General features: G+C 38.3%; 2 protein-coding genes across 3 annotated transcripts; one reads left to right on the top strand and one right to left on the bottom strand.

Moving 5' to 3' along the window:
- Nucleotides 1–5,462: 5,462 nt before the first annotated feature.
- Nucleotides 5,463–11,718, top strand: hexb (hexosaminidase B (beta polypeptide)). Of its 2 annotated transcripts, none has more exons than XM_053340298.1 (14): nucleotides 5,463–5,823; nucleotides 5,972–6,123; nucleotides 6,952–7,017; nucleotides 7,832–7,878; nucleotides 8,001–8,111; nucleotides 8,196–8,297; nucleotides 8,560–8,692; nucleotides 8,825–9,005; nucleotides 9,088–9,174; nucleotides 9,280–9,352; nucleotides 10,392–10,572; nucleotides 10,984–11,074; nucleotides 11,179–11,283; nucleotides 11,396–11,718. In XM_053340298.1, exons 1-14 carry the CDS (start codon nucleotides 5,480–5,482, stop codon nucleotides 11,457–11,459), a joined length of 1,737 nt encoding a protein of 578 aa, XP_053196273.1. In that variant the 5' UTR covers nucleotides 5,463–5,479; the 3' UTR covers nucleotides 11,460–11,718. The 2 variants fall into 2 exon arrangements, with proteins under 2 accessions (XP_053196273.1, XP_053196274.1); XM_053340299.1 differs by lacking the exon at nucleotides 10,392–10,572 and adding an exon at nucleotides 9,548–9,722 and having other exon boundaries at nucleotides 11,396–11,717.
- Nucleotides 11,719–11,942: 224 nt separating this feature from the next.
- Nucleotides 11,943–19,138, bottom strand: gfm2 (GTP dependent ribosome recycling factor mitochondrial 2). Its single transcript, XM_053339970.1, has 20 exons — nucleotides 18,925–19,138; nucleotides 18,750–18,834; nucleotides 18,241–18,286; nucleotides 18,049–18,146; nucleotides 17,815–17,940; nucleotides 17,620–17,708; nucleotides 17,420–17,508; nucleotides 17,265–17,325; nucleotides 16,413–16,598; nucleotides 16,226–16,306; nucleotides 16,003–16,151; nucleotides 14,662–14,802; nucleotides 14,419–14,518; nucleotides 14,146–14,332; nucleotides 13,990–14,066; nucleotides 13,760–13,898; nucleotides 13,475–13,660; nucleotides 13,052–13,167; nucleotides 12,199–12,381; nucleotides 11,943–12,113 (listed from the first exon to the last, which is right to left on the bottom strand). The coding sequence occupies exons 1-20, from the start codon at nucleotides 18,931–18,933 to the stop codon at nucleotides 11,985–11,987; spliced, it is 2,277 nt and encodes a 758-aa protein (XP_053195945.1). The 5' UTR covers nucleotides 18,934–19,138; the 3' UTR covers nucleotides 11,943–11,984.
- Nucleotides 19,139–19,501: the final 363 nt, after the last annotated feature.

The following is a 19,501-nucleotide window of genomic DNA, read 5'->3' as shown; positions in this document are numbered from 1 at the left end:
TTCTTTCTTAAATTTATGTAAATACCCCCTACAACAATAAACCTTTAAAAAACTGCCTTCAAAAATAAAAGTACAGGAGTATTATCAGCAAAATTGTGTTCTGAAATATTACAGTAATATTTAAAGGTAACCATCTGAGAAGTTTAGACAAGGATTCATATTTAACTAAATATTATATATAATATGCATGTTTGTATGTGAAATTTAAATCACAAATAAAGCATATGATTTATTTAAAAAAAATGCATAAATTACCCAGCAGTATATGAATGAGTTAGAACTGACTCCACTTTGACCAACTATAACGTTTAGGTTGTTTATGCATCAAATACAGCCATCTACAATCTATGGCTAATATGCATGTGCTTGTACATGTAGTAGCTATTTTTATAATGTGGTGTTGCTGCTTTTACTTCAATAAAAGATCTAACTATTGTTTCCAAGACTTCTTTTAGACCCATACTTTCCTCTGGAGAGGGAAAAAAAGATCATCATCTCATAGCCCATGCGTGCAGATGTTATGTCTAGTTTCCATCATGTGTATAGCTGTACGACAAATGTATACTGTTGATGCCTCTGGCTAATGTTACTGTAAAAGCTGATGATACACACTACACTGACATCTGAAACCTGAGATCTCATGCACTCATACAGATTTATACACGAAACCTCGGTCACATTGTAGGCTATTTTATGGATCTTTATGATTAACCCCAATACTCTTCAGCGTGTATTCTTTTATAATGTATGATATTTTGGACACCTTCCATCACACTAACAACAAAACTAACCTAAAGACTTGGCTGCTAGTTTTGAGCACCCACTATCAGCATGTAGGAGGTGATAGTAGCTGTTATCATACAAGTTTTAACTTCCAGCGGCGCCCAAATAAAACTGAAGGTGTTTGTGTCGTGCTTCCGTTGGTGAGTTACAACTTTAAAAACAACACCGTATAGAAAATACCATGTGGTCTGAGTCACTGTAAACTCACCACAGACTACCTCATACACTCTGTGAGTCCTATAGGATTGTAAAGGCTTTGTGGGTTTTGGTTGGAGTAATTAGGAGTGGGAAGTCCAGCTGTATTTCTGGACATCTTGTGTGAGTCACATCTGTGGTCCTTGGTGACTGTGTTTTTGGCTGTGACTAAACTCATTGGACCCTTGAGGCTATAATGGTATTGTTTTATTTGTTTTTTTTGTCTAGTGTTCTCATGTTGTGGTGATTACAAAGCTGTTACATCGTTGCATCCAGTTTCTTTTCTCATCAACTGCTTCTTATAAAGACAGAATAACACCTTTACTGTGTTTTCCCCCTCACTCTTTGTCCAGTCTTCTTTTAAAGTAACAAATAATAATGCACGTGTTCTGAAGTCAAATTAAATTATCCTATTGACACTCATATCCCACTTCAATGCTGTGTGATCTCCCTGTGTGGATAATGGTTACTATAGAGGGAAAGAGGTATAGGTTATAATGAAAAACATTATGGCAGGAAATGCTTCATATATATGACAGGAGAGACACCTAGTGGACAACATTTTATGTGACTAATAGTGCACTTTGAAAAAAAAAAGCTTGAACTGAAGGAGTTACACAGACTGAAAAAGGTAACGTGAAGTTATGTTTTTAATTTGTAACCTTTGTTGTTGGTGACATTGACTTAACTCTCATTTTGCTTGGAGTCTCAAAGACCTTAGTGCTGTGGGTGTTATAATAATAATAATATTTGCAAAATCAACGTTTTGTTTTCCTTTTTTTCCAATAAGTAGAAAAGTATTTAAGTGGCACTCCTTCTCTTTGCAACAAATTTGATGAAAAAGTACAAAAAAAGAGAACATAAGGCTTCTTTACACAATTTTTATGTTGTATAGGCTACACATGAACAAATATATATTATTTTTGTTTGCCGATAAGTCATTCAGAGATAAAACAAAATGTACATTATGTTGTCACATACTTTACTTGCGTTTGGGGTTAATTAGGCCCCAGAACAGTCAAACTCCCTTTTAGAAATCTCGATAATAACAGAAATCCAAATATATTTATTTAGATTTTGACAGGCTGTGTTGAAATTCTGACACAGATGTCTGATATATAAAAAGCCATTGCATTTAACCTAATTTTATAGCTGGTGTCCCTCAACCAGAAGTAATGCAATTCAAAATATATTTAGTTCCAGCACTGTTCCAGCAAATATTCAATCTATATGCCACTAGAGACACCGAATGGACAAACTAATCTTGGGAATATTAGTGCAGACTTGCTGCTTGACAGCTGAAGCTGAAGGATTTATCGGGACTGACACTGAGCAGTTCACTAAAGGCAACATGGAATAATGTATTTGGTTAGATTAAGAGTTCAGGACTTTAGAAGGCTGTCCTTCAAAATTGGCTGAAAGCTCAAATGAAATCATACAACAGTTCTTAAAATCCAGCCAATGACACTATGTTATTGGAGATATTACTACTGTATGTTGAAATATTCTTTAAGTTTTTAGCAGGCAAAGGTTTGGACACACTTCCTCTTTCAGGAGGAAAGAATGAGTGAATTGTTGCTGACATAAAATAGCAAAAATGAAATGAACTGGGAGTAAGAGTATTAGTAAGCAAACATTTTCTCTGCTAAAGTAAAGATAGACTTAAATTGCACAGAAGTAAGAAGAAAAGATGACTCATTTGTTTAATAACTGGTGGTGAGTCAGTCATAAAGGTGGATACAGATACTGACAGATATCAAAAAACTAAAAATCGGGCCTGTTGATGCTTGTTGCAACATCTCGTGAGATGGAAGTGGCTCAATACTCGCATGATTGCAGAAATTCCTAAGTCATATGTTTGTGTGTAGATAACGTTTTACAGAAACAGATCTTTAAAGTGATATAATAACTCTCTTCCTCTCTCTCACACACACTCATACAGCCAACAATTACATTGATGTAATTTCCCGATAGCCCTGTAAGTCTGGATTATCCTGTTATGAGCTTTTACCGTAAAGCACATACCACCACTCTCAGTGACAGATTTGTTCTCTTTGAAATGTAACGGCAATGTGCTTTGGCAATCACCCAATAGAACAACATGAAGAAAGCCTTTTTTTGAAGTGCTTATTATTGTTAACTCTCACTTTTGGCCTGAGGCGAATGTCGGCATTATGCTGTCATGAATACATGGGATGAATTATCACCTCATGTCTGTTTCATCTGTGACAATTTTAATTATTGTGGAGTCAGGCTCCACCTGCTGCCCATAATGTTCCTCTGCCACTCAACCTTCCACTCTTCAGACCACTCCTCATCATTTTCATACAAGTTGAAAGTCACATATGATAAATGGAGAACAGAGTACAATAGAGACAGGATTAAAACTTACACTTGTGACCTGCTCCATCATTTTGAGTAGTGGTGATAATCTTGTTTAAGAAGATCATGTTGCTTTTTTAAAATTTGACTCTTTTGTGAATGAGCTGGAGAAAGTAATACACTTTTATTCCAGGATTTTAGGAAAATAGTTTTCTGTACATATTGTTGAATAAATTCCCCAAAATCACAATGTGTGTGTTGGTATGTCCTTTGGTTTTGGGCACATGGCACAGTGTCAGGTTCAGGCAACCTAAAACACTTAAAATATCAAACAAAGGAGACAAGACAACAGGATTAGAGTTTCTACTTGCAAGGAGAACGCCAGAGATCTGCTCAGTTACAATCTCCAACCCGCTCTGAGCAAACCTTGCCGAACCCTTTCTTTTTATTGGTTTCAGGGAGTCCCTAATTTACATGGTGTTACTACTAAAGGTTGGGGGTCACAAGTCGGTCACACATACTTTAAAGATTTTCTACTCAGGGTAACAAATTGATCAATGGTGGTATTTCCTGATCAGGTCACAAGTTGATCCATGGTGGTCACACACACTTCGGAGACTTCCTGAGCAGGGTCACAAGTCCTGAAAAACAACTTTAAAACAGCATGCTTGTAGACTATAAAGGTTAACAATTATAGAAAGGGTAAATATGGGATAACTTATATACAATAATTCCAACACACAGACAAATGGAGTCTATAACTAGTTAGATCCTTTACCCACATGTTTAGTGCATCCTTTACCATACAGTACCGTGTAGCTTCTGTAATTGACTATGGAGACCAAAAGTGATCCAGTGAAGAACTGTGATCAACACACTAGCTGAGATGAACTTAACTTATGGCCCAACATGTTCCCAAGAATAGGGAATGTTGGTGAGTGAGCTCATTGTAGCACTATGTCCCACAGGGTACAAAGAGGGTTGAGAAAATAATTAAGTACCTCAAAATTGTGAACCTCAAGTAGCCAACTTCAGTAAATGTACTGCATGTTACTTTTCCGCAGACATAATGGTTGGAACGTGGGTGTTGTGCTGGGCTGGGCAACCTTCCACTCTTCAATCTACACTGCTAACTAACTATGCACTACTATATCATGTTCAGTCTCTGTGGCATTTACCAATTTGTCATGTATTATGAAATAAGTACTTATGGCCATGACATCAATGAAATGTGAATCAGTGTAGCCTGTAGATAATATGAGGCTATGTACCTCAATCCAGTGTAAAAAGTAAAAAATAATAAGTTTCAATAATCACAAGAGGGTATAGCTGTGGTGGTTAATATGGTATTGTGTTTTACACCTCACGACCACCATACCTAGCTGTGCCTTTCCCTCTAGTCTAAACCTTTGCAGAAAAGTGACTTCTACATGCATTTGGAGTAACAGATGTTTGTCCATCTGTGCTTGTGGCCCAGTAACACACAAGGGTTGGCAAGATGAGCAATTCAAAAATATATTTAAAAATGTTCTTAAAAGCATCAGGTTTGTCAAAATGTACATTTTGTATTTTTGTTGGTTTTTATGACATTACATTTGCACCATTGTTTACCAACAGTAGGACTGAATGCTTCTGAAAATATCAAATGGTGTAGGCTAACCACAAAAGTATGATACATATTCAATATTTTATCCACCTACAGTGTATTTATGTGTACTTATACAAATAATTACATCAGTAAATAAGGTTCCTGATTTACATGATTCCCCAGATTAAATTAAATATTTCGAACAATTATTACCTTTACTTAATATAAAAAAGTTACATAAAAAAGTTTTTAGAGTTTTTAAGCAAATTTAATTATTTGGTAGAAAGTTTTTTATGGTTACACCACATTTTTTCCATAATCCTCTATATTCTCTCAAAATTCTCTCAATCCGATTTTTTTTACTGGGTCCACAAAAAAAAGTTATTCATACGTTTATTTTCACATTTTAACCCCTTTAAATTTGACTAAACCACATGGACACACACACTAAAAAAAGCCCATCATTGACCCTTGTACAAAAACTTAGTGAAGTATATTTAAACAGCAGGGGGCAGCAACAGCAGCAACAGCTCATTGTAGCGCCTAGTTTGAATAATCCAATAAAGAAGAAGAGGAGGCGGAAGATTTCACATGACGCCCCAGCCTACTCAATATAATGCTGCTATCTGCTCGACGGGTCTTGTGACTCCGCTGTTGACTATCAACATGATGACTTCCCTGAAGTTTGCAGTCCTGCTGCTGGCTTTTTCTTCTTGCCGGGGTCTGCAGCACCGCGACAACTACATCGTCGAAGAAGAAGAAGAGCAGAAACTTACTGTCGAAGCTTCAAAATACGGCTCACTGTGGCCTCTGCCGCAGAAAGTGCAAATCTCAGAGGTTTCATTCAAGTTGACGAGCATCAGCTTTAAAATAGTTGATGCCAAAGAGTCATCAGCTGGTCCGAGCTGTGGCCTCTTGCAGGATGCCTACAGGAGGTAAGAAGCTGGATTTCATTGATTTGAATTTATTTGTCATACTTTCTCTTTCTGCCTGTGTGTGAAAACAACAAGCCGTGCTGCATTCAGGGACCTTACATGCAGGATAAGAACAATGTGTAACCTGTGCTCTAACCTAACCCAACAGGTACTATGAGTATGTGTTTGGGACAGCAAAAAGACAGGGGCCCTACAAAAACAGGCGAGCAGGTCCTGGTGAGCTGACAGAGCTGCAGGTGTGGATCACATCAACTGACGCTGAGTGTGATGGTTACCCCAGTGTGACTTCTGATGAATCATGTGAGTCATTTCTCTTCCTCATTCATGTGATATGTTATCACTGTATCTCTTTCTCTGGTGCTTATGCAGAAGTGGAAGTGTCATGGTGTTAGCAAATTAATTATAATGTTGATCAAGTGCTATTTCAGTTTCCTTTAAAGTCTTAACATACTCGATTGAATTGAACTATTATCAAAAGTAAAAGTAGTCCTTATGCAGGTTGCTGTATTATTAAGGTCCATCGTATACCTGATATGTGGGGTCAGATACTGATATGAGGAGTAAGAGTAAGAAGAAATCCAATATTGGCTACATAAAGGCACTTTTTTGCAGTGATCCCTTAAATGTGGTGGATATCAAAGACTTGTGACAAAGATATGTAATGGAGGCAATATACTTTACAGTTTGGCAATAAACTTTATTGTAAATGACACCAGTGCACTGACACATTAACTTAATCGGGACTTTATTAAAAACACAGAACAAAAACATGTATGTATGTATGTATATATTAAACTTGGATTCAGATATACATAAAAATGCTGCCTATACAAAACACCGTTATCCATCGGACAACATATATACCGATATAGTTGTGATAAACTAATATCTGCCAATAATATCAGCCATCCCATATATTGGCATTTTAATGTTATAGTTTATCAATGTGGAGCCAATTTTAGATACTATTTTATATACCTTTCACACAAAGATCATAACATATGTTTAAAGAAAATAAAAGAACAACAAAACCACAGTTAGAGTATTAAACTATATGTTAATTGCTATGATATCACAGCTCAACAGGTGCTTGACACAAATGTAATGCACAACTGTTTGTATCCACAGATGAGCTGACGGTGGATCAGCCGTTTGCTGTCCTGAAAGCACCAAAGGTCTGGGGAGCCCTGCATGGTAGGATGTTTTCTGCCTGTTATTGCACCATTTCAAAGGAAACTCTGCAATAGGGCTGCAACTCACTGACATCTCCGCTATCTATTAATCTGTTGATAATGTTTGACACATCCAGTAATCATTTGCTCTTTGAAATATCAGAAAAAAAATGATATAAGACCTTCCTAATTTCTCTGAAGCCAAAGAGGATGTCTTTAACTAGTAGAACCCAATGATGTTCAGTTTACAGTGATATAAAACAGGGAGCGTAGTTTCACATCTAAGAAGCTGGAAATGGAAATTTTATGCTTGATAACTAGCCCAAAGGAATAAATCAATATTTTGTCAACTATATACTTTCTTGCCAAGAGTCAGATGAGCAGATTGATTCCAGCCTGGAGACAATTAGCTTAGATTAGCATTAAAAACTGGAAATGGGAAAATAATTACCCCTGAAGCTCACTCTAACATTTGATATACTGTTTGTTTTAAACTTTTTGAAAAAAAAGGAGAACATGAATTAGAGTATTTCCCAGAATGTAAAATATTTTTTTAAATGACTGTCAAATATATAATATATGCTTTCAAAATGTGTTTTTCTTAAACAAATGAATGAAATGAATCAGATATGCTGTTGAACTTTCTTTGTTTGCCGCTGCAGTGCAAACTTGTGGTCATGCCCCGCAACTTAAAACTACACTGTGTTTATTATGTGGAACTTTGCTCACATATCAAATGACATCTTTAATTGTATGGTATCATAAACATTTCTTAGGTACATCATCTCTCTGTGCATGATTTTACATTGTAAAATAATTCTCCATGTTCTTTTCAGGTCTGGAAACTTTCAGCCAGTTGGTGTATGAAGATGAATATGGAGCTGTAAGTGAAGGAGGATTTTGTAATCATGATGAGGAAATTTTGGAGATGAAAAGATCCATATTAAAAATAGGTCATCTGTATGTGAGCCAGGTTTTAACTCTTGCTGATTTGTGTCTTTTCAGAAAAGCATCAATACAACATCAATCAGCGACTTCCCCAGATTTGCACACAGAGGCATCTTACTGGACAGCTCTCGTCACTTCTTGCCCATTAAAGTCATCTTGGCTAACCTGGTATGTTAGTAGACCTTATTTTATTTTATTATTTTTTAATTTCATTCACTTTAAATATTTCTTCTCTGTTGTTTATTCGTGCAGGAAACGATGGCAATGAACAAATTCAATGTTTTCCACTGGCACATCGTCGATGATCAATCCTTCCCTTACTTGAGCCGAACATTCCCACAGCTGAGTCAGCAGGTCAGTAAGACTGGTTATTGGTGTTTAAGAGGACATAACATGCATATTTCCAAGTCTGTATTTTTTTATTCTGTTATATCTTGGCTTGATTTATAGATTTAACATATGCATCCGATAATATAACAGTATATAAATGAAAGAAAATCACAAAAAGCATGTTATGCCCCCTTTTAAATCTCATAAAAGACAATTAGTTTATCATAAAAGGACATCATATTTGCCACAGTCCATCAGAATAATGTGTTCATTTAACTGTTCTCAGGGAGCTTACCATCCATACACACATGTGTATACACCTGCTGACGTGAAGATGGTTATCGAGTTTGGTCGTCTGAGAGGCATTCGTGTCATCCCAGAGTTCGACACTCCAGGACACACACAGTCTTGGGGCAAAGGTGAGTTTTGTAAAACATTAATTGAGAGAAATGTTTTAGTCAGCACCCTTTTTGTGTTTTATTCCTCTGAAATTATATTTGGAAGGATAAAGCATGGAAACTGAACATCTACTCGATTTGTTTGCCTCTCAGGCCAGCCAGGTCTGCTCACACCCTGTTACTCTGGCTCCGAACCCTCTGGCTCCTTCGGACCGGTCAACCCCATTCTGAACACTACGTATGACTTCATGACGCAGTTCTTCAAGGAGATCAGCGCTGTGTTCCCTGATGCTTATGTTCATCTGGGAGGGGACGAGGTGGACTTCACCTGCTGGTGAGACTCTGCACACAATGTCAATAACTTCTCCTCAGCATTGAAGAATAGACAGTAATATTGACTGCTGTTCCTTGTTCAGGAAATCCAACCCAGACATTCAGAAGTTCATGAAACAGCAAGGATTTGAAGATGACTACAGGAAGCTGGAATCTTTCTATATCCAGAGGTGTGTTTCTCATTTAGATACACCTGTCTCATGAAGTTTAGTTCCTTTTTAAAAAGAGAAAGAAGTTTTCTGATTTTTCTCTTTCATCCTTTTTTGATCTGATAGGCTCTTGGATATTGTCACCACTACCCAGAAGGGCTACATAATCTGGCAGGAGGTCTTTGACAATGGTGTTAAGGTAAGTGGAGAAATAGCATGTAAAGCTAAACTCAGTTATTTCTATATTACAGATAAGAATAAAGGATTTTTGTAAGCTTAACTAGAACAAGATGTCAAGGCAAATGAGTGTTCAAATGTCCTAACTCTTTCTTTTACCATAACCAACAACTGGTGTCATATCTAAGTACAGTAGCTTGGCTTGTAACTATTGCAGCTAAAGTCAGACACAGTAGTGCATGTGTGGATCGGCAGCCAGACTAATGAGGAGATGCGCAAGGTGACGGCAGCAGGATACACCACCATCCTCTCCGCCCCATGGTACCTAGATTACATTAGCTACGCACAGGACTGGCAGAAGTACTACAAGGTCGAGCCACTCGACTTCGACGGTCAGTTTTCATATAAAAATTAGTCTTTTACTCTGAATCAAATCATTTGGTGGAAGGAAAATTTTCAATTTTTTCACCATTTTTATTGAGGCAAAAAACTACACTGGATTTTGTTCAACAGGCTTACGCTTGAAAATTGCACAGTTGTGACAAAGTACAAAGCGAGAGAGTCAGCATCAGAAATGAACGTGAACATGGGGCAGCGTGGTTGGTGGTTTCAGATGCTTTTTTTTAAAAATGTTTCTTTTTTTTTTTTATTGGGTTGAGGAAATTCACCGCTGTGGAGGATCAATCCTGGTGTATTTGGTGGCAGGAAAGAAACAATGATCAAAATTGATTTTAAAATTTTAAATTAATAATAAAATAATATCACATGGAAAAATGTTGCACACAGCAAGAATGTCCTGGGTTCAAATCCATTAGCAAATATGTCAGTTTTGGTCCTCCATACACTTGGACCATTTTGGACTGAAACTTGGTGATGGGTTTTAAAAAAAAATAATAATAAAGCTACTGTGCAGATCATGTGACATGAAGTTGAGCACATGATTAAAAGGAATACACAGCAAGCAGAAGGAACAACTTCTGCTTGGACTTTTTTATCATCGTTGTGCCCCCTTTTTTCCTTTTTAATCGTCTTTAATAAATGTATGTATGTGTGCTGTGTAGCTGAAACCAGACACAATTATCCACGTCTGGAAAGGAACCCAGCAGCAATACCAGAATGAGATGGCAAATGTTACAGCATCGGGGTACCAGACCCTGCTGTCCACTCCCTGGTACCTGAACCGTATCTCCTACGGCCAGGACTGGCGGGGACATTACAAGGCCGACCCGCAGGATTTCAAGGGTTTGTGTCCGCATCATTGCTTCATTTGCTCTGCGGGGAAAGTGCTTTTTTACCGACTCATTTTTACTGGTCATTGGTGATGCAACATTGATTTCTTTCCTCTTTTTTTTTTACTGGGACTTTGTTCAGCTTATATAGTTGTTTTTATTCTTCTGTTGTTGCCATGACCCAGATTTTACCTTATCTTCCTTTTTGACTCTTGATATAGATATGAAATAGGGTCACTCCTGTGCAAATATGTGTAAGCCTGTTGAATGAAAAAAAGGAAAATATCTAAATATTTCACTATAAGAGGGGAGAAAATCACGGTGTAATTGCAATTAAGTTAAACATTTTCTTTTACTCCAGTGGACTTTAGATTCACTGGATGTTACTTGTGCTTTTTATCTCATATATTCAATTTTACAACAGGCACTGAGGAGCAGAAGAAGCTTGTGATAGGTGGAGAAGCCTGTTTGTGGGGAGAGTATGTGGACGGCACCAACCTGACACCCAGACTCTGGTATGGATCATGTGATTCTTGAATAAACTCTTATCAGGAAATGAGCGGATTTTAAACCTTGGCGCATCACATGACTGACTTTTCTTCTCTGTTGTCATTCCTAGGCCTCGAGCCAGTGCTGTGGCAGAGCGGCTGTGGAGCGCCAAGGATGTGACTGACATCAATGACGCTTACAACAGACTGTCCATGCACCGCTGTCGTATGGTTGAGTAAGTATCTGAAGTCATACGTTCGCCTCTACATCAATGGCTGCTAGTGTAATACAAAACATATATATTTATTATATATATCATATCATATATATTTCTTTTCTTATCCAAGGCGTGGGATCCCAGCTGAGCCCTTGTTTTCCAGCTACTGTCCCCGTGAGTACAAGGGTTTCTGAGAACACTGGTCATCATCTGAAGAGAAAGGGAACAAATTGTGTGCACTTGTACACTATCAACTCCATGCTGGTATTTTAAACCAAGGAATCAATTGCTGAACTGCCTTCGTAGAGATCTCATTGTACATCATGTACATGTCATCCTTTTTAAATCTACTTTACACAACTCATGATCACACAAAATGCCATAATCATGAATCTATGAATGCACTCTTTTTTTTAAATGAATGTTTGTATAAATAAATGTGAATAAAATGTTTTGAAATTTTAGATGCAAAGTCTGGTGTTTTGATACCCAAAAAAAAGCAGATGTGTATAGAATAATTTATTGTACATCCAACTAATAACATGGTCTATCTGTACTGTCATCTGTACCCTGCAGCAGATATTCACACTATAAATAACCGTTTAATCAGACTACTTGTCATTAGTCTGGAACAATCAGTTTGGCTAAAAGCAGTGCCTCGGTCTCAAGAGGCCATTAGTCCCATTACTGAAGAGCTGCACAGTGTCGAGAACGACGGATCACAGCAGACCAGACATTCTTTTGAGGAGGATGTTTTGGTCCTGTGTGTTCATGGTCTCATAGGTGTCCAGCTCCAGGGAGAAGGTGGCGTTGCCGGATGTCAGTGTTCGCAGGACGGTAGAATAACCCTTTTTAAAACAGTAGAACATTTTCAGGGTGATGCATCAAACCAAAGACTACAGACAAAATGTTTGAATATGATCTTAAACTCACCATCATCTCAGCTAGCGGAACAGTTGCAATCAGCACCTTGTTGTCATGACGACTCTGGATGTCTCTGACCGTTCCTCGTCTTTGGGCCAAGTCCCCAAGCACAGAGCCGAGGTGTTCCTCCCCGACCGTCACATCCAATGACATCACAGGCTCCAGGACCTGGCCTCCTCCTAGCCTAAAGGCCTGTGTCGAGCAGTGACAGAAGTCTAAATTTTTTTTTTCTTATCAGCAAATCTCATGAGCCAAACCAACAATTAATTGATCCTACTGAAAAGTATGTTTCAGTCTCCGAAAAGTAGTCACTGAGTATGTGAGGGATTGTGGTTAAGTTTATAATGTGGTGCTAACTTATTTTGACTTCTTTACAATTAATGAATCAATCAGACTTTATTTATATAGCACTTTTTATACATAGCTATGTAATAAAAAGCATTTTACACAATAAGAAACTAAACAAAGACAAAACAAGAAACAAATAATGGCGCAATAAACCCGGAAGTGAGGAAACCCCAACACCAGAGGTAGGGTATTAAGTAATAAAACAACAAAGAGGAAATGATCATTTGCAATGTAACACTGCACATGTACAGTGGTTGCTTGTACCCTCTGGAGACTGAAAATGTGAGTTTTACCAATCATGGAGCAGTTTCTAAAAATGATTAAAGTGTAACAGTGTGTCTTTCACAGTTTTGGATGACATCAAAAGGACTAAGATAAGTAGGATCAATTGTTGGTTTGGCTCTGCTCGTGAGATTTGCTGACAAGAAGAAGAGTATATAAAATGGCCAGCTGTACTGTATCCTTTAATCAACCTGTAGTTTTCAGTAAAGTTATTGAACCCGTGATGGTTTACCTTCAGCATGCAACGAGACACGCAGGCGGACACCATGGCCAGAGAAGTTCCTGATTCCACGTTGACACTTTGGATCAGTGTAGATACGCCCTGCAAAGGGTAGCCTAGCAACGGACCTAAAGGTGAAAGCAGGCATGGAAATGAGCCCTGTTACTACTTTGATAATATTATCTGGCAATACATGAAAGATGTGATAGATTTGCTCCAATAGTTCTTTGTTTAAAGACCCTGAAAACCTAGTTTCTACTATATGTAATTGTCTGCCAGAGCAGATTTTGATCATTTGATAAACTCCAGCAACACTTTAGAAATCTGAATTGTGATTGTTGTTAATTAAGTCATTCTTACTTCACATCAGAAATAAATACTTTGAGTTTTCAGGGACTTTAAAGAAGAGAATAAATGAGTTTAATTCAATGTTACCTTGGAGGTACGAGCTGTGCACTCCATTCTCCACTGCCTCTTTGATTTCTGCTGATAACTGCCCATCAACCTTCTCCTCAAATGCTATTTCACAGGAGCCACCTGTGGACATGGCCTCCACAGGCTTGACAGTCAGCTCTACGGTCACAACATGTCTTCTTTCTCCAACTGTCCGATCCAGCGTATCTGCATCACAAGCAAAGTAGGAAAATCTAAATTACAGTATGCAGCCGACACTAATTACCTTTCTCCACCTCCCATAACCTAATGCACAGATTGTTTTACCTGTAGTAGAGACCTCTTGGAGAATAGTCTCCCTATAAGCCACCTGCAGTGGTCCGAGGTGAGCCTCTATGCCATACTCCCGTCTAATTCGATCATGGAGGATCTCGATGTGCAACTCTCCCATCCCACACAAAATAGTCTGAGGAGAGAAATGCAAAGACATTTAGTTGACTCATTGTGGCATATGCTCTGACTAAAGAAAGACCCGCATTATCCAATTATGGTATTACCTGCCCAGAATCGGGGTCGACCCTGACTTTAAGGCTGGGGTCTTCTCTCTGGAGGCAGTTCAGTGCATTCTCAAGATCTTTAAAAGGGGGAAAAAAATACAATGTGAGTGAGGATTCTGAAGCACAGGTAACAAAACTATAATCACTGTCACTGACCAGCCTGTTTAGCCATGGTGGGCGGTTCTATGGTGCAGAAGAAGACAGGATCAGGGACTTCCACCCCTGAAAGGACCACGCTGACATGTTCCCCACGCTTCTTTCCCGTCCCGCCTTCATTCTGGGCTCGACGGGCTGCAGCTGCTGCTGAAGCTTTGGATGATACGATGGTGTCCCCTGTTACAGTCTTAAAAGTAGAAAACATACAGATCAACATAAATAACCTTTTTGAGGGGAATGTCTTCAAAATAGCAAGGAAGGAATAAGATGTACCTGTTTGAGTCCAACAGTCAGAGCGATGTTTCCTGCCGTCATCGAGGGGATTTCTACATGTTGATCAGCAAACGGCACCAGCAGTCTGCTCATCCTCTCACTAGAGAGCATGGCAGAAAAAAAATTAAAGTTCTGACATATTATAATAATGATTCAGACCAAATGTATAAGCATGATGGAAATATACTGTGTTAGAGGTCAGGGTTTAATCAGAGATGCGTAGCTGGAATAGAAACCACGCACACGCTGTTCCTGTTGATGTTGTGGATGGCCGTCTGTGGTTTCAGAGTACCAGAGTAGATCCTGAGAAACACCAGAGGACCACGCTGCTTGTCATGGAGAACCTTGAAGGCCAGAGCACATAAGTCGTCCTTGTACCACCGCCTGAAGGATGAAGAATGATGAACGGAGCAGAGTTGAAGCAAACAGTAAGACAGCAATGATCAAATGTAGATAGGAGCCTAATAGTGCAGCAAAGTTTCATGAGGGAGATACAATTTAAGGACAAATCCAGCATGATTTGATTCTTTTTTTTAATGTATACATCTTCCACCTTGTAGTATTAAATTGCAAACAACTCATTTGCAACACAGAAGAAGACATTTGCAAATAGCTTTTGAAGAACATCTCAGGATCATTCATACTCCTTAATCCAAATGACGAGGCAAACAAACTACTCCACAGAAACTAAAAAACTCAAACTGAGTCTGAATAGATGAAAACCAAATTGGTTGTAGTAAAGATGACTCAGTTCAGCCTATGAACTTTTATGTAGACAGTAATGTGTATTAATAGTTAACTGACACTTTCTGTGGTTGACTTCAGTCCCAGTCTAGACAATAGACAAAGACAGATGTCTTCCTCTGAAGTCAAGTCAGTTTTAATTATATAGTTCCCAAATCACAACAGAAGTTATCTAAGGGCACTTTTCACATAGAGCACATAGGTCACATAGGTCTAGACGGTACTGTTTGATTAACAGAAATCCCCATGAGCAAGTATTTGGCAACAGCGACAAAGAAAAACTCCCCTTTAACAGGAAGTAACCTCAAGCAGAACCGGCCCTAGGTGGTAAATGGTAAATGGACTGTACTTATAATGCACCTTTCGAGTCTCTTTTACACTACATTTCACATTCACCCTTTCACTCACACATTCATACACTGATGGCAGGAGCTACCACACAGGGTGCCAACATGCTCATTAGTATGAAACTAACATTCACACACACATTCATACACGATTGGTGCAGCCATCGGAAGCAATTTGGGGCTAAGTATCTTGCCCAATGATGCGTTGACATTTGGACTGGAGGAGCCAGGAATCAAACCGCCAATCTTCCGCTCTACCTCCTGAGCCACAGCTGCCCAGTCCATATAATTAAATTAAAACAGAAAATTGCAGCTTAGGTGTACCACATACTGCTTAACTAGAAGGAATCTTAGCTGTGGTTTTTCATTTATCACTGGGATGCAGAACCACGACTAAAATTTCAATCATGCTGGAATTGTCCTTTAACTCATTTCAATACCATATCATAACAGCTCTGGTATGAGTTAGTAATAGGTTAAAGAGTTTACTCACACCAGGTCATGATGCCTCTCGTTGGGCGCAGGCAGGTAGGCAGTGATGGCATCTAAAAGAGGCTGAACACCTTTGTTTCTCAGTGAGCTCCCACAGAGTACTGGGACACCTTTACGGGCCAGAGTCAACCGGCGTACAGCTTCCTGTAGCTGAGGACACATTCAACACTGATTAATCTGCATTTAAAACTGTGCTGCTTTATAGGTTTGTATATGAGACTTACTTTGTTGGACGGAACAGCATCAAAATTCTCACTAAAATCTGTCAGCAGCAGTTCGGCAAACTCATCGTCCAGATCGGCAACCTGTGATTGGGAAAAGAAATATAAACTTTGTAACATCCCAAAACTACTGCACATCAAGTTGTGTCAATATTGTTGATATGGTTCAAATGTTATTTAAGACATTTACCTGCTCAATTAAAGCCGTCCTGGCCTCGCTGACCTCCTGCAGGAGTTCTGGTTCATCTGAGTGTTCAAGAGGTTTGATTTCAAACACACGCCCGTTGTCTTCTGAAGATTTTAGCTTCCATATTAACTTCTGGTTTGTTAATAAGTCGACCACACCGGTGAAGCTCTTTCCATTGCCCACAGGAATCTATGAAACAGTTTTTTGTTTTTTTTTTAACAAGGTGACATACTTATATTACTTTCTTTCGTTTGCTTTTCAATTGAGTTTTGATACAATAAAAATAATTTTGACTCATTTTATAACTTATAAAACAATCACACACTAATCATCACAGCTTTATCTACCTGTATTCTTCTCTATTTAAATGCTACCTCAGTACTTATTTCAGTTAGAGCTGCAACAAATGTTTATTTTCATTGTCGATTAACCTGCTGATTATTTTCTTGATTAATTGTTTTGTCTATAAAATGTTTTTTAAAAAGGAAAAAATGCCCAATACAGTTTCTCAGAGCTCAGGTGTTTTCTTCAAATGTCTTGTTTTGTCAGATCAACAGTTCAAAAATCAAAAGAAATTTGGTATATTGTCACATATGACACAAACAAGTTTCAAATCGTTGCATTTGAGGAGCTACAACCAGCCAGTTGTTTTGCACTTTTGTTGAAAAAATGACTGAAACAACTATTCGATAATCCAAATAGTTGCCAATTATGAATTATGTAATGATCAACAAATTGATGAATTGACTAATTGCTGTATCTCTAATTTCAGTCATTACAAAGCATTATCTTCAATGGTGTCAAATAGTTACTCTTCATCACTATTTTTCTCATGTTCATTTTCTAAAGGCCTACCTGGAGGAGAACTGGATTGGCTTTCAACTTCTGTTTTATGCTCTCAATTGAAAGACTGAGGCTGAGAGAGGGGAACAAAAATAAAGACAGATTTCAGTTGAATATTGAAAAACAGTATATGTAACATAAACCTTGTATGAGTTGGAGTCACTCACCTTGCTGCAGGCTTATCCATCTTATTCAGGAAACAAACGCAGGGAACGTGGTGCTTCTCGGCTTGTCTCCACACAGTCAGAGTCTGAGCCTGTTAGTGTTACCGGGACAACAGAGGCGACAGTGTTCAGACGGCACCCGATAATGTAATACAACACATTTTTAAATGAAGAAAGAAGCAGATTGAAAGCTGTGATCTAACCTCAACGCCAGCGGAGGCATCAAACACCGCAACTGCCCCGTCAAGAACACGGAGTGCCCGTTCCACCTCGAGAGTGAAGTCAACGTGACCTGTAACCACACACACACACACACACACACACACACACAGTATTTTAATAGCTGCTTCTTCTCCTTTCCATTAGGGTGTTTTATTCTCACGTGGGAGCATTTCTACCTGGTGTGTCTATAAGGTTTATTCTATGGCTTTTCCAATCAAAAGTGACTGCCGCTGACTGTATGGTGATGCCACGCTCCCTCTCCTGAGCCATAAAGTCTGTGACTGTATCTCCGTCATCTACATCTGAAAGCAATAGAGACAGAAATAAAGTGAGAGACAGAAACCAACAGGCAATCAATGTACAATGAAGAAGAAACAATGTCCACCTCTAGTTTTCACCATCTTACACACCTCCTAGTGCTCTCGTATAGCCGGAGTAATAAAGCATCCTCTCTGTGGTTGTCGTCTTCCCTGCATCGATGTGGGCCATAATGCCGATGTTTCGGATCCTGCAGATACAGTGTGTAAGTTGATATGAATCCAAGAACACAGCTGAATGTTAAGAGCATTTCAAAGACGCTACTGCAGCATATAATCACTTACTTGGATATATCAGGGTTGACCACAGCCCGCAATGATTTGACATCATCTGTGAAAGTGAACGTGGAGCATAATAATTATGATCTGACTGAATCAGTGATACATTTTTATTACTGACTATATTTTCCGGCATCTTACTGATTAAAGGATTAAATATTTAGTCAATACAATGTCAAAAATAATAACCAATGCACGAGTTGCAACAGCCCATAAAATAAGTCATAAGTTATTATTATAAGATTTTAAGATAAGAGTTTTTCGTATATTACTATTTATTAATAGTAACAAACCTTTTTTTCATAACATTGATGGATATGGGCTTCCATAATAAAGATGTTATCCATCTTATCTTACAATTTTAAGTCCAGTTTAATGGAATACATGAAAGTGACCAGTGCAGGGATTAAAAGAGGGTAGTGAAATGTTAAGCCCGGTTTGATACTAGTACAGTTCAGCTATTTAGTAGAGCCACACTTTATGGAAATAAAAAAAATAAAATAATAAAAACATACCTGGAAGAAAGCTGTAAGCCCTTTTTACATGACAGCTCACTCTCCACCTGCTGGACTGGAGCCCAGCAGATAACAAATACCTTCCCTATGAATGACAGTAAACGCGCTAATGAGTCAGCATGATATTAATATAAGTTATCAGTGAAAGCACATCATTGCAGACATTATGTCTTACCCAAATCATCCTGTTAAACGTTCAACCCTCATATACTGAAGTCTGCTCGTCTTGCAGGTTTGTTCCTCTCCATAGTGGCCATAGTGGAGCAAAATGAGCCGGAGTGAAAAACATGAACACCGGCAGATTAAAGACTCAATTTAACACGAATTTAAAGCTTTAATTAACATTAAAGTGTCCTCCAAAGCAGCACCATTTTCTCACAACTGTTTAAAGTCACGCCTAAATACGGCACAGCTCCAAAATACATCCGTAGGAACTAGTAAATGAGGCTTATGGTTCCGGGCATAAACACAAGACAGGTTCATTTGGCGTTATCGATGGTAAAATTGGTTTATTAGCGTTCAGGAGCAATTATTTTATCAATTCTGATCGATAATGTTGTTATTTGTCTTTTCTATGAGAGGTTATCGAGGTAAATGTCATAGTTGTTTTTTTGTTTTTTTTTTAAATCAGCTTTATTTACACAGTTTACAGCACCTTGAGTGTACATCACAAACAGAGAGACTAAAAGTTGTAATGAAAAGGAATAAATAATTAAATAAGTAAATATCTTGTAAAGCTTAAAATGGTCCAT

Source organism: Scomber japonicus, chromosome 19, assembly GCF_027409825.1.
Source record: "Scomber japonicus isolate fScoJap1 chromosome 19, fScoJap1.pri, whole genome shotgun sequence".
In the NCBI taxonomy this organism is placed as follows: Eukaryota; Metazoa; Chordata; class Actinopteri; order Scombriformes; family Scombridae; genus Scomber; species Scomber japonicus.
The sequence above is the reverse complement of the archived record's forward strand: the minus strand, read 5'-3'. Positions and strand labels throughout refer to the sequence as shown.